The sequence below is a fragment of the Phaethon aethereus genome (assembly GCF_964289735.1).
Source record: "Phaethon aethereus genome assembly, chromosome: 1".
In the NCBI taxonomy this organism is placed as follows: Eukaryota; Metazoa; Chordata; class Aves; order Phaethontiformes; family Phaethontidae; genus Phaethon; species Phaethon aethereus.
Window position 1 is genome coordinate 140,244,955 of NC_138575.1, and position 15,197 is coordinate 140,260,151.

At 37.1% G+C, this 15,197-nt stretch overlaps 1 protein-coding gene across 1 annotated transcript in view; it reads left to right on the forward strand.

The window, feature by feature from the left end:
* Window positions 1-15,197, forward strand: part of ANOS1 (anosmin 1) — a gene marked incomplete at both ends in the record, with an annotated part of 149,844 nt that overhangs the window by 105,466 nt on the left and 29,181 nt on the right. Inside the window, 3 exons of the mRNA XM_082005079.1 lie at window positions 250-379; window positions 9,832-10,034; window positions 12,761-12,908. Coding sequence (XP_081861205.1) covers window positions 250-379; window positions 9,832-10,034; window positions 12,761-12,908 — 481 coding nt within the window. The remainder of the gene's footprint in view (window positions 1-249; window positions 380-9,831; window positions 10,035-12,760; window positions 12,909-15,197) is intronic.

Below are 15,197 nucleotides of genomic sequence, written 5' to 3' on the forward strand. Positions count from 1 at the left end.
AGAAAAGACCTGTAGTACACTGTAAAATTGAGTTGTTACATGATTCTGTTCACAGGTGTAAATGCTTTGCAGTGCAGAATGATGCTGGGGCTCAGGTGAGGTGGCTGCACCCAGCCTGCTGACACCCCTGTGTATTAAAGCAGCATGTCCCCTTCCCTTCCCTCTGACTAACTGGCGTTGCGTGGGAGATGGTGGCACAACTAGCCACGCCAGAACGATGAGCGTTAAGTGCGACATTTTCCCCACCAGACTACGGACGAGCGGGTTCGGCTGCCGGACATCCGAGCGAGCAGGTGGTACCAGTTCCGCGTGGCAGCCGTGAACGTGCACGGGACGAGAGGCTTCACGGCACCCAGCAAGCACTTCCGATCCTCGAAAGGTTAGTTGTCATTCGTATGGCTGCTGCTGACCTTCCGCTCACTGGCACGTGGAGCGCAACCCCCTCTGCCTGCTTCTGTGGCAGAAGCTTTTTAACAGGTGGGTTTTTGTGCAGTGTTGCCACCGGCTTTAGAAATGGTGTGAGATTTGTTCGCAGTCAGCAAAGGAACCAAAGGTTAAAGATGTTATTATTCTTTTATCAGTAAGGGGTCTCAACGAATAAACCTCCTCTTAAACATTTTCCGCACGGTTGGTGTCAAACAACATGACCCCGACCACAAAACATGGAGGAACTGGGGTTTCAGTGTGTTATTCTGAGAAGTTTCTCTTATTTTTCTTTTTAGTTATGAGAACTATGTTGCTGCCGTCAGTTTTGAAATATTTTGTTGCCTGTATCTTTATAATTGTAGCAGCATTCTTTTGATGGAACTACAGGCTCTCTTAATATAACTTTCCTCTTGTTAGCGCTGATCGTAAGGGCTCAAGAATAAAAAGGATATAAATGCGAAGTAGCATGTTTCTGTTCATTAGAAAGGCATGCTGGACAATCCACAAAGTACTGTAGGAATTTTTGTTGCCAATTCTGGTTTTTCAAGGGTTTGGGTAACAGAATGACTTTGAAAATTATTTCTGTACCAGTAAATGGTACTTGGGGGGCGGGGGAGATGGCAGCGGATCTCCCATCATCCTGTGAAGTTGCTGGCACTGTCCCAGGCATGCCTTCGACCCCCGTGAAGCAGGATTTTCCCGGGTGACTCTCAGGCGTAGTATAGGAGGTGGCACGGGCCAGAAACTGTTCCTGACAGGCTGTCAGGAACGAGATCTATCACTCCACTTTAATAACAGAAGTAGTTTCTGATAGAAGGACTCATCTTTGTTTTAGTAGTGACAGAATCATTACACTGGCTTAATGCATACTTTGAGGAATGCATTTGCTCCTCTTTCTGCAGATAGAATTATCTTGCAATACAGGCAGTTGCCATCTATGGGTTCCCATGCTAGCTTTTAGCTTGCTGTTTGGCCATAGCCAGTCCTAGAAAAAAAACCTTATTGTAGATGCAGTTCTAGAAGCATGCAAGTGCTTTTGCTGGTATGTATGGTTTAATTACTTACTGAATAAGTATACATTAATCTCAGTAATTTTTTGGTGCTATAACTACATTTGTGTTAGGAAGGTTGGCTGGCATAGCTATCCCATTACTGCTGTGACCACAAACTTTTCAAGTATAAAAGAAGTATTATTTTAAGAATTTATTACACTTAAGTAGCATATCGTTTGAGTCACATCAGAAATACAGTTCTTTCAAGCTGTGTTGAACTTACTGCAAGGACTCAACAGCAGCAGTAGCTTTCTCTTTCCTTTTCTTCATGAGCAGCACTTTAGCAGATACAGCACCAACATTCTTTAAACTCAGATCATTGTCAGTTGTTTTACTGAGTTTGTAAAGATTTTCCAACTATTCTGCTTGGAACCACTATAATTGCAATTTCACAAAGGTGTATCATGATATCACTGAGGTTTTGGCTTGAGCATGACATTTTCAGGCAGGATTTGTATTACTTTCCAAAAAAATCATCTCCTACTGAGTGTGCTAGCCACAGGAGTATACTGTTAAAAATACCTACACTGGTAATAAGAACATCCATGGTAAGTAATACTGAAGGTCTCTTTAGCCCAGTGTCTGACCCCAGCCAAAAATGGATTTTTGGAGAACTGCAGAAGAGCAGGAAAAAGCACATAGGGATATTTCTTCAGAATTGCCTCCCAGATGGCAGTGATTTGGTTTCAGGAGCTTGTGGTTTTGAAATGATTATATGTTAAGATACCAGAGTCCTCTTTTTCTGTGGTCTCTGCAGCAGCTACCCTGAAGCACTTGCCCTCCTTGAGTGCTGCTCACAGCTGCCTGGTGGAGGTTTAGGACTTCGTGACAAGGACAGCAGGAGCCAGTAGTACCGCTGCATGTTCTTACCTAATAAACCAAAATAATGGGATCTTGATAATGGATGAAAGTATGTAGCCAGCATTGTTCAAAAGGGCTTCTATAACCCTCAAAATAACGATTTTCAAATCTAAACTCCAGCCCTTGGCAGAGAATCGTGAATTGCCGGACAAACAGCAAGGAGTTCGGTTAGCTAGCAGCTTTGTGGCCAAAATCATCCTACTCTGGCAGCTCATTTGACTATTTGAGAGGCTTTGATATTGTCAGTGCTTATTATAAAGATACCACGTTCGCCGGACGAAACGTGTGGAAGTGCTAAGTGACACAGATGAAGACGCTGCTAGGTGGTGACTGTCAGGAATGATACTGGGATGCTTCAGTCGGTATTTCTTAGCCTCCGTGTCCCCAAGTAGGCACTCATAGTGGTAACAGTTATAGTGTCATACAGACATTTAATTACTACTTTGGAGCTCAGTGGGAAGTGGCGGCTCCTGCCTGGCAGAAAGGCAAGAAACTGCTGCTCAGATGTGCCTAGTTTTTGAGCGCCAGCATCTACTGGCCCCTGCTGAGCTCCTACAGGCACATTTAACCTCCAGTTTGGAAGAAGAAAACGGACTTTGGCACATCACCTTTGGAAGGTTGCTGACCGTCTGTGCTACGTTTATGTGAAGCGTGGACAGAAATTCACATTAGTTCTTGTACTGTTTCAATTCACCCTGTTGTGCCAAGACCAAGAAAAGATTAGTATCTTTGTCAGACTTAACAGAAGTTTTCTTCAAAAAGAAACCCTTTGATCAGGAAACATTACAACAATTCCCAAGACAGTTTCTCACACAAGATGTTGAACTTTTACCAGTTGCTCATAAGTTATAATGAATAGCAAATTATTTGGGTTTGTTTTTTCTTTAAAGGAGGACAAACATGATATATAATCTGAATCTAGGGAGGAGTATGGCACCACAAAGTCTCTGTCACTAAATATTTTAAGCTATTAAAAAGAACATTCAAAAACATTGGTACTGTAATTACTTGGAGAGAGACTTTTTGTCTGGTTACCACAATATTGTTTTATACTATTTTGCAAATGCAAAAAATATGATCTCTAAGTAGACACAGCAAAGTAAGGTTTTTACTTAAAATAACGTTAAGTCTTCTGAGGTATGTAATTTTCATTAACTTTTCTATCACTAAGTAAAGCTTATTATCCAAATTCGTTTAATTTCTCAGTCATGAAAAAGACAAAAACAGGAAAACAAGAGTATTTTGTTAAGCATTCCAGCTTACTATTCTTCACCTAGCTGTGTTTTGAGGTTTTATCTACTGCAGCTTTTGATGCTCTTATACTGTAAACATTTGAGGTAAAGGTTTATTAGCTGTTTTACACGGCCTCATTCGTTCATTTATGGCATTTAGCTGTAAATAATAAATCAAAGTAACACAGCAGAGATAATTTATGAAATATTCAGAGCTTAAGCAGAGAGACATTTTTTATGCTGTTTATTTCTGGTTTATATAGGAAGTGAAGGATTTGGTATGCTTATCTGGCATGGCCCTTCACAGGGAATGAAGTGCTGCTTCATTTTGCCAAAATGCGATTCCAAAATAACAAGAAACACAGATTAGACTATACCTATCTGTTTGGAGCAGAGTGGCTAGAAGATGAAGTGAATACTGCACCTAGGCAAGTGGGACCTTTTCTAGACGTTGAACTCTGCACATGTATTTTCAGATTGATACTGTCAGCTAAAATTTATCAAAATTTTCTGCTATTTTGACAGTGGTTTCCACTTCACTTTTCAGGGTTTTTAAATTGTGTGTGCTTTCCTTTTCATCTTCAACTGAGTGGCAACAATTTGCAATAACAGCAATAAATAAAGCTAACAAATACCTGGCAGAACATTTTTGATCCTCAAAGGTACAAGTGTCTTCCTCTTCATATTTTGACTGTCTCTCTCCAAGCTGCTTCATTTTCTTTGGAAGCAGGAGAGGAGTGTTCCTACAATGCATAAATGAGTCTCCTTGGATGAAAAGTGACCTGTGTTTTTCTCCAATTAAGCGGGCACCGAATAGCCTAACCCAACCAGCCAGAAGCTGTTTGGCACTAGTAATACGACTTCTAATTCGTTGCATTTGGGGAAGAGTTTTTAGTTTGTTGGGGTTTTTTTTTTCCCTAGCTTTTGTTTTAGCATATGTTTGTTTCTAGCATATGTTTTATGATGAGAATGAACTCTTAGTAACAGAGACTGCAGTTAACTAGAGGGATCAGTGTTAGGCATTTCCATATAATGTGTTGTCTTGCTGGTCTGTAGTTAGGTACTGTGCCATTTTCTGAGACAAACAGAGGCTGTAAGATGAACACAATGAGCCCAAACCATCCGATCCTTCTACCTCTGCTAAAGGTTTGTATCTTCAACATGAAGGCAGTTGCTAGCACACATAGGATAAATTGTAAAGCAAAAGGAAGCAGGCAACGTTGTTTTCACAGCACACAAGTACCATGCTGGATGTGATTTCATGCATACATTACTGAGTGTTAGTAAAACCAGAACAGACACCCACTCCTGGCAATAAAATTCTTTCTGTTGCTCCTTTGGGACCAATGATTTTTTTATACTCTTGCACAGCTGGTTTATGTGTGCCATTTCCATTGGGTAAAGCTAGTCCCCCTGCTTATGCCTTGGAATTGTTTAATGGTTGGAAACTTGTCTGTAGAGCAGCTTCAGCAGATTTTTAGAGTTGGACGGTCTAATGTTTAAGAGATAGCAATGGGAGATCCGTTTTAAGTCAGAAAAAGAGCTTTATAAAACAGGGTTTAACTTAAGAGTGAAACTTGCTGTCACTTTTACAGCTCAGAATGAGAATTCCGGTTCCAATGTCAGTATTTTTTTCTCTAACATATATTCCAAATCATTTACTGTTTTTATTATAATTGCCACATGTAAGGCCAGAGTGTATGCATTGCAGCAGTGTACAGTGTGACTCTTGCGTATAGCTTGCCCATACTGTTTTGTTACGGTTGCAAAGTGCTTCCAGATCCTGTTGATTGAAAGAATTTTGTAAAATATAAATTGTTTATCACTATGTTTACAAATATGAGTGTGGGAAGATGTGCATTTCAAAATGGTGATGATGTGAGGATTTTCTTTTTTTCTTTTATTTGCAGCAAGGAATCTTCCCTTTTGGGGACTGGAGACAGAGTTTTGCTTGTGATGGCTAAGTAGCCAGCAAGACAAGAATTTAAGTCCTTTGGGTATACTCAAGCCAAATGCAATCCAGACAAATGCAGTACTTACTCCATGTGCTGGAACAGCAGCTTCAGCCTTGACCTAATGAAACTATCGTTTCTAGCAGCAAGAAGTGATTTACTTGTCAGGCTGCTGAGACCGGAATTTTTTCGGATTTGAGGACAGCTGTCTCTGCCAAATTCTAATGTGTATATATAATGACTTTTATTTTATTTGAGTTGTAGTATAAACTGCAAAGGAAAAGCTGCAACTAGCATCACTTTCTGTGCAAACCAAAGAATTTGATTTAACACTCAGATAAATTTGTGTATATAAAATTTCAGAACTTTATATTTGAAAAACTGGCAGTAGTTTCCATTCCAGTAATTTAATGTTCACGTATCTGAATTATACATGTGGGCAGTCAGTCAAAGGGATCACAGATATATGAAGACTTATAGCAGAATGGCTTTTAGCTTTGTAGTCAGCAGAATGCCAGTTTAGCTTCATTGTCAGGTTAACAAACACCTTATGCATATAAGCTTTATAATCCAGTACCAGTTATTAGACCTTGAAGTATTTCAGCAAGAGTTGTACACTGCTTTTAATGTCTGCATAGACATAAACATAACAGAGCACCTTGTAGAAGCATGACTTTTGCATTCAATAATGCAGCAGTGAAGGCTTAAAAGAATCAGAAAAAGCAACTAATCCGTTATCTAGTAACTGGCAGGCATGCATTATGGAGGAGCATGCTCTTATACTTAATAGTATAAGTTTTGTTGGGTTTTTTTTTCTTGTGTGGTTGGGGGCGGCTTTGGAGAGGTCTTGGGGGGGGATTTGTCGGTGGGTTTTTCAGTTTTTGAGGGTGGAGTTTGGGTCATCTGTGTTCTTTTTTTCCTGTAAATAACAGAGATCATAATATCCTGCCTTGCTGCTATTCCATCTCACCTGTTTGTTTTGCTGGTGAAACTCAATCCTTTCAAATGAAAGAAAAGATTATTATTCTTGTTTTCTAGCTTACAAAATGATACTTTTGTCAACTGTAATAGTGATGAGTGTCACAGCAGTATATAGAAATAGCTGAATAAATTACATCATTGTATCGAAATACTTAATATGGAATGGTTCCTCAGCTGGTATAAAATGCTTACTAAGTGGCTTCCTGTTTCAGGTAATACACCCCAAATCCAAGAATTATTTTACTGTTGTGCCTTACAATCAGACAGGGTTTTTTTCAGGTAATGCAAAACTGTAGTAAATTAAGTTTTGTTCATCTTTGACATCTTACGTCCTCCTAGTTTATTATTTTCTCCAGCTAAGTCTACTAGTTTTAAAAACCTTCTAGAAAACACGGCACTTTCAAATGTCTCGTCTTTTCATGTCTGTCAACTGCAGATCTCCTCCCTTTCTATCTTTTGCTGCTACCACCACCGCTCCTCCTCCTGTTCAAAGGCATGTTTGTGGATGACATTTGTGAGGCTTGCAAAAGAGACTTTGAAGAAAAAGGGCACTCAGGAAAATGTTTCTGCTATTGCTGTTTCATTTCACATGGATATAGCCTTTAAGAGGACGTTCTTTCTTTCCTTAACTATAGTTACCCAATGATTTTTAATACAATGTTTACATTTTCCCATAGCAAAGGAGAAACACTAATAGGTTTTCTTTTAAATATAGATTGCTGTTTTGTCTGCTGACTGGACTGTTTCTAGTGAACACAGAAGAAATGCTACCAATAAAGTAATGTTTTCAATAAACTGTGTAATTCTAAAAAGTACAGGGTAAAATGCTGGTGCTGTATAGAAGTCAGAAGAAATTATCTGTTGGTTTCAGTATGCACACAGTTCTTCTGTACTGCTTTCTTTTTCTGCTTATGTTACTGGGAAAACCAGGGATGTTTGAAGTTATCTTAAAAGGAAAACAAATTCCTGTGATTCTGTGACATAAAAGCTCCATTCTGGTCAACTGCTAACTTTATACAAGGAAGGTTACACACTATCTTGCAATCTTACAGGGACAGAAATATTTGAAAAGGAAGAACGTAAATTTTCTCATTTGCTCTTAGACCTATGAAAAATTGAATAGAACTTTAAAATATTTTAACTACGTAATAAAATTTGTCCAGAAGAGGTATTTCATTTAACTTCTAGATTTTTTTTAATGACTCTCAGAGTCTTTTATAGATGCAGAAAGAAGACAAACATATTTTATGGTTAGAACTATTTTTGCTTATATCTGACCGTTTGTGAAGACGTTCTCTGAAACATTTTAATTCTATCCAATATGTTATGTATACATAATACATGATGCATAGTACTTCTGGGACATAACCTGATTAATTCACCTATAGTAATATGATCCTGTTGCACTTCAGGTTATAAATGTTTTATTGGCATAATACATTGTCATAGAACATAAAAAACCTCTGTCATTTTAAATTAGTGAAGGTGAAAGATTTTGGATTTATGAATCATGAGTCTGTTTATATTTATTGTACCTAAATTTCATTTTATGTCTACTTATTTTATTAAACTATAGAAGTAAATGAAAAGTTGTCTTAGAGAACAGTACAAACCATTTAACTAAATTAATCTCTTATATTTATACCTTCCAATACAATAACTTTGTATACTTTAAGATAGAATTGCTGGCTACTTCAGAGGTAAGGAAATAAGTGTAAGGACAGTGCTTCTCCAAAGCCAGAAAATAACAAAGGGAACTGGCTTGCAAGCTGATTAAAAAAAACAAGTGAGAAAAAATAAGGAATTCTCTCCAGAACTCTTAAACTCAAGTACGCTTTGTAACTTTTATAGCCAAAAGTTAGACTGAATTATATGTGTGAGGAAATCAGGGACATCCATTGTTATTTAACCAAGAGTCCTGTTAAATAACAGGAATAAGCCATTATTTCCCATCTGCTGATCTTTAAAAAGGAAATGCTGTCTTTATTAATTCGGAATGTGTCGGTTTACATGACCTAAGTGATGGAATTTTTCAGTGAGACTGTTTGTCATAGGGATTATATGATGAACTTAGTATGCCTGGAAAGTTTATTTAACAGCTCATTTACCATTATAAAAAGGTGCAGGTGAACCATGCAGTAAATGAATGCCTGGTGTCCCCTCTGCACACCTCCAGTTTTATTTCTGGCAAATAAGTGGTGGCTCATTTGGCTAAAAATTTGCATGAATGTTTTTTTTTTTGATCAGATTGTTTTTTCTTGGCTACAGGTTCATAACGTGCCTTAATTACTATGAATTTCCTTTATTCTGTCTGATATACTTTTACTTTTTTTTTGAGTCACAGTGTTTACTTTTACTTAATTTTTGGTTTTTCAGTTTCCTTTTATTTTGTCACCAATGTTTGGCTACCACAGGCACTTAAAAAAATGTAAAAGTTGAAAAGCAAGATTAAAAAGTAGGAGTTAGTTAGTAAATAGCAAATGAGACTTTCAGAAGCTCAGCAGCAAAATTTCCATTGATTCACATTACTCAGGGCCAGGACATTATACGGGGGTCCACAAGGAGGACCTAATATTCAACATTGCACAAGGTTCGATACTGGAACCTCCGACTGTCGGGTGTCCTTCTTGACTCTAGGGTCAGCACAGAGACAGCTGAAGGAATAATATCTCAGTTGACACCGACCACAAATTAAACCAGAACAGGGAAATAAGTCACAGGAGTAGCTAATTGATTTTTGTTGTTCTAAAAAAACCCTATAGACTGCTATGACATCATAATATACCATTACATCTTAATTATATTTATTCTAAGGAAGTGCTTGTGTCCTATGGTGGTAGATACCAATATTAGAATTTTGAAAAAAGATTCAACATGTAGAAACATAATTTTATCATCTGAGAATTGTCTGGCAGCACTGAAAAAATATTTAGTGTTTCCACCATACAATTCTGTGATGACTGTACAAGGCCACTTGTAGAACACAAATGTTTTACACTCGCTATATATTTAAAGTAGTGAATGGCAGAAGTAAAACTCATAGTCTAGTACATTCTGATAAAGCTTCATAATATTTGTCAACTATCAACAACGCAGAATAATGACAAAACTAGATGCTAACCCATAATCTTTATTTCAGTAGAGCTTGAATTTTGAGGATTTACAAGAAGCCATATCATTTATGGAAAATTTTTGCCTGAATTTTCTTCAGTGTATTGAGAGTGTTAAATCCAGCTCATGTGTGCCTGGTAAATACATAAGATGAAGATGATCTTTACCTTATTGAAGATGATCTTTACTTTAGAATCTTTTTGTTTTAAATTCCAGATCCGTCTGCTCCACCAGCTCCATCTAATATCAGAATTGCCAATATCAGTGCAAACAATGATGGGAGTGTAAATGTGATGATTACCTGGGACCTTCCAGAAGAGCCTGATATCCCAGTGCACCACTACAAAGTCTTCTGGAGCTGGACATATAGCAAATATGTAATCCCAGCTAAAAAAAAGAGAAGGAAGATTACTGATGGGGTAAGAAAGAAAAGAGTAAATGAGATAGAAATATGGCTTATTTCTGGCACAGAATAGAGTGTAAGTATAAAACACGTGATAAATTGCAATGATTTCAGCAGCTGAAAAAGTAGTGATCTTAATTTTTAATATCACCAACCCCATAGTCAATTTTGATCTCTCAATCTCTATCTTTCACTGAGCTCAGGGAGGGACGTTGATGTCTGCCTTAAAATGCAGGTAAAAACTGTAAGATTTTGCAGGAGAGATGAACAGAGTTAAGTGCTGTTTGTCCTCTCAATTCAGGCTTATTTTATTAGTACTTCTTAAAGATACAGTGCTTGTTTTATTTAAAAAGCCTAACATCATCTGTCACATTGTTCTTTCACTATGCAAATACAACTTCTGACACTATTGTGTAGAATAACCATTAAATAGTCAGTATAGGTCCAAGGAAAAAACAAACCCAAAACTCTAAATAAGCTGCTCTACCAGAGATCTGACATATTTCCATAGCAGCAAGTTCATATAAGTTTCTTGAATGATGTATCAAATATTGCTTCACTAGACAACTCTCTGTTGTGATATCCTTAAGCATATTGCATATTACTTTAAAGGAGTTAATAGAAATAGAAATCAATTACAGATAACAGGCTGAACTTAATTCTCAGCGCTCTTAATAAATGCATTGTGAGAATTTGGTCCCGTGTCTACGTTAACACTACGTTTTGGCTCTGGCTGCCCACTTGCACTGTGATGAATGACAGCCCGAGGGTTATAGTTCTCTCTCTGTCCCTCAGTCACCAAACCCTGAGAGAAATAAAGGCACTGAAGGCTGTGTGCTGAGTTCATCTACAGAAGATTGGACACAACAGAGGTGCCATCGTGGGAGCATGCTGGACCCATGCATTCTCATGGGAGCTGTTGGGTGATCAGGGTCCAGAGGCTGCAGAGTCACCACCACCAGCTCTGTGCTGGGAAGGCAGGAAAAGGAAATTTTCCCACAAACGTAGGCAATATGGAGTAATTTCAGGGACTGAGATAACTTGGTTTTATGTTTCTACTTCAGTTAAATACTTTAAAAAAAAAGTTAATTTGCATAGGAAAGAAAGTTATTTCCTTCTTGTACTTTTAAAAAAAACACTTTGGTGAGACAGGAGTGGGGTTGGACTGTTCTACGTAGAAAAGATTCTCAGGAAAGCTGCCATCGGCTGGAGATCTTCATGGGAGAGGATACAGCCTAAAGGTACAGTGGAGCTTTCTCTCCACAGGCTGGTCCTTAAAACCCCAGAGAATTTTAAAACTGAGGTGGGTCCTTAGTATTGTGTTGGCATTTTGCCTACGTATAAATATGTTAAAACAGATCCAATATGCATCATTACTGTAACTGGGACCAAGTTCTGACCTTGAATATAGGGAAATGCATATTTTAGAGAAAAGGCAGGCTCTTAGAATATCTTTCATGTTAATCCTGGCCCATTGTACTTTTTCTTCTGCAATGTGTCACGAAACTGTACGGCAATGCCAGTAAGATTCAGACTTCCCCCACAGGACACTCCTGAGGCTATTGCTAATCAATGGTCCTTTGAATGTTACAGCAACTCTTCTGTCTACAACTTGAAAGTGCAGGAAACTTAAAAAAAAATAAATCAAAGGTGGAAAATTCTTATTTTTTACAGATCATTGAGGATTTTTTAATCCAGTTTTTACCTTTTGATGTAGTCTAGTCCAAGTAATTTTATAACTATTTCCATATGAAATCATTCCAGGTAGACATTCAAATAATTTAACTACAATATTAACATTGTTAATTGAGCATTATAGTTAATGTTATAAATATCTCAGCACAAAACAAGTAAAGGTAATTGATATGAAATGCTTTTCATAATCCCTGAAGTATGGCAGTGTGTCATCTTTTCCACTCTGGATTGACTGTCAAACTTTAGAGGCACAAAGTATTCTAATGAAAACATGGAGTAATGTCTTCTGTCTGAGGTATCGGCTAGAAGGGCATTTTATAAATATATTTTAAAAATTTTGACATATGAGAATACTGAGAAGCCTTCGCTCTTTTTTGCAATATTTTTGGACTTTCTTTAATTTATGGATTATTGACCGGAGAATGACAATCCTACTCAGGTGTTTCCCCATTTAAGACACTTCCATGACAATGTATTTTTTCTTTTCTGTTTTCCATTCTATAGTGGAAAAGTGTTCTTGCCAATGAGGCGGTATTTTTGGATGTGGGTTTTGTGGGGTTTTTTCATTTTTGTTTTCAACAGTTGAAACAAATAGAAAATACTGACAAATGTACTGAATGTTGGATTTTAGCGTTCTTCAGACTGAATGCCTCTAGAAAAAGTTTTCTATTGCTTTGCTAACACAAAATCAGGGAATCAAAAGTTTAAATTTCTTTATCTAAAATAATTTTGGCATAAGAAAAAAAACTGTTACATGTAAAAAAAACCCTTTAGTTTTGACCCAAGCAACAGGTGTCTGTATTCACCAGGTAATTGCCAAAATTATGTAAACAACAAGAAGGTTAGTATTTTAAAAATTTAACAGAAAAACAGAGTCCAATAAAATATATTTTTAAAATAAAGGAAATTTTACTCTGTTGAAATTTATACATGAGTTTTTTAATTTCAAGAGAGTAGCGTGCCTAAGATAACAGGCCTGCTTTTAATAAGGTCCTGTGTTTCAGTAATGCTATTAATACTTTGTATATTTATTCTCCTCTACTGTAGGCCCAAAATTATGTGGTCCTGGAGGGACTCCAACCCAACAGCAACTACAATGTAGAACTGCAGGCAGTAACACGTTGGGGTCAAATACGCCTAAAAAGTGCTAAGGTTTCTCTGCATTTTAGCACGACTCAGGACACCAGGAATAATAGTGAGTAATTGTATTCAAACATCTGAATGCTTTCTCTTTCCTTGCTCTAGAATTCAAATGTTTTATATAACTATTTCTCAAATTAAAAAAAATAATTTTCTTGAAGCTTTTTGCTTCATATCATAGTGAACCTGTCTCAGTGAAGCTGAGTATCCTTTCAATGTTAAATTTCTTATCTAAAAAATGGTGTCAGTTTTTGCCTAATTCTTTATCTTAGATCCTACTCACCTGAAATAAACAAATGCAACAAAAATGGAAGCATTTGCATGACTCTGGTGTTAATATTTTTTAAAGCAATACAGGTATAAAAACTTACTATGTTTGTCAGTGGCTCGAATAAAACCATTTCTGTGTCTTTGTCTTAACTGGACAACGTTAGCTTGCAATGCTTTTCAAAATCCTGACTCTTTTGAGTAGCCCGTTAATTCAGACTCTTGGACCACACAAATATGTATCTATGATGAACTGATATAAAACATCAACTCTTCTATTAGGGAATCTAAAATGTACCATGCCTAAAAAGCAATGAATTCTCAAGAAATTATTGTGCACATAGAAGCCATATTCAAATTAGAATCTTGAGATCTTTAGATGTCAGGTTATTTCTTGTAAAGATCTTCTTGAAAACCCAAGTAATGCTAAGTAACATAGTTGAAAAGCATATCTGAATCTGAAAGTAAACCATCCTTAGTCTTAGTTAAATGTTATTTATATTTATAATTTTTTATAATTTACAATATTATACAAATAAATGTTATTTGTATAATTACGATACCAAGTTACTGCCCCAACTGTCTCTGCTTAACCAATACAGCAAAATTCTGATAAGATGTTAAAGGATATAATTTTAAATATCCTGTTCTGACTTAACTCCATTTACATTCTTTGTTTTAAAGTACACTCAAATTTTAAACTTTACTTGTCGCCATTTTCATAACATAACTGTAATTACTCACACCCTACCTAATCAATTGCTGTTGTTGCTGGACCCTTCTGCAAGCATATTCGGTTTGGATATACATACAGTATTTTAAAGTAGTTGTTAGCTGTGACAGACCTTCATACTGACAGTTGCTTCCCATTTTGATGTACCAAGAAGATAAAATAGACCTAGAGATCCTTCTTTTTCCCATATTAAGCTCATTTTTACTATCTTTTTGGTCTATGTTAAGAGGCAGCAAAGGGCCAAGTTTTCAGCTGTTCAATATACTGAATCTTTTCTTGAAATCCGTACCAGAATATGAGCTTGAACCTCCACAGTGTGTACGTAAGGCAACTTGGGGTTAAATCCTCAGTGAAGCTCAATGTAAGTGAATGTAAGAGTTCTGCCCTTTCCATACAGGCTGTTCTAGATTGTACCTGAGCCTTCTGTCATCCACTAGAGAAGTGACCTAATTTGCAGGATTGTGCATGATATCAAAAGCTTCTTTGTATTACCACATTTAGTTTTCCTTTCTTTTATGTACACAGGATATGTTATAGAAGAGAAACTACAGTGGGAACTGGGTGTTTAATTCCAGTACGCTCAGCCACTGAGCTCAACTAGAAGAGTATCATTGGTGTTTATGAGAGGTGTTCTCATTTTACTGAGTATTTCCCTAAGAATTTTTGCTGTGTTTGCTCCTTTTTTTTTTTTTTTTTTTTTTTTGGTGTAACTCATGTAACTGAGTTTACTTCACATCAGGTCACAGGTGAAGGCTGGTGCCTGGATTTCACCTGAGACTGAGCCGTGTCCTGGTGACTGGGATGAAATTCTAGATGCCATTATACACAACTAGCCACAGTGAATGTGATGTTGGGCAAACTGTTGAATTTCATTCTCTCGTTTTACTGTGAGAACAGCTTTATAAACTTTCCTGTCTTGGGAGCAGGGATAATGAATCAACTGATGTTTGTTAGGCTTTATTGCTAGTCCTGACATTAGATCAGATCACTGTAGTCTTTAAACATGATAGTAAGTAAAGACTTTCTATATAACAAAACCTCTCTGAACTGAAGCTGACCAACTGACATTGGACTGTGTCATTTTTGGTACCATTCTATACTAACTGTGAGAAACCCTTTCATTGGTAGTGCTGCATCAACTCTCCATGGTCTCACTAATGGTCTGTCCCTCATGGTCTATATCACCAATGAGTTTGTGTTGGGAGAGGAAGATTTTTGTTTTACTTTTCCCTCTCCAAAACATTGTGTTTTTCAGAATCTGATGCAGATCGCGTCTGATTTATTACTTACAAATCCTCTACCAAATGGGGTTCATTTACCCTATACCCCACATGCGACCTTGGT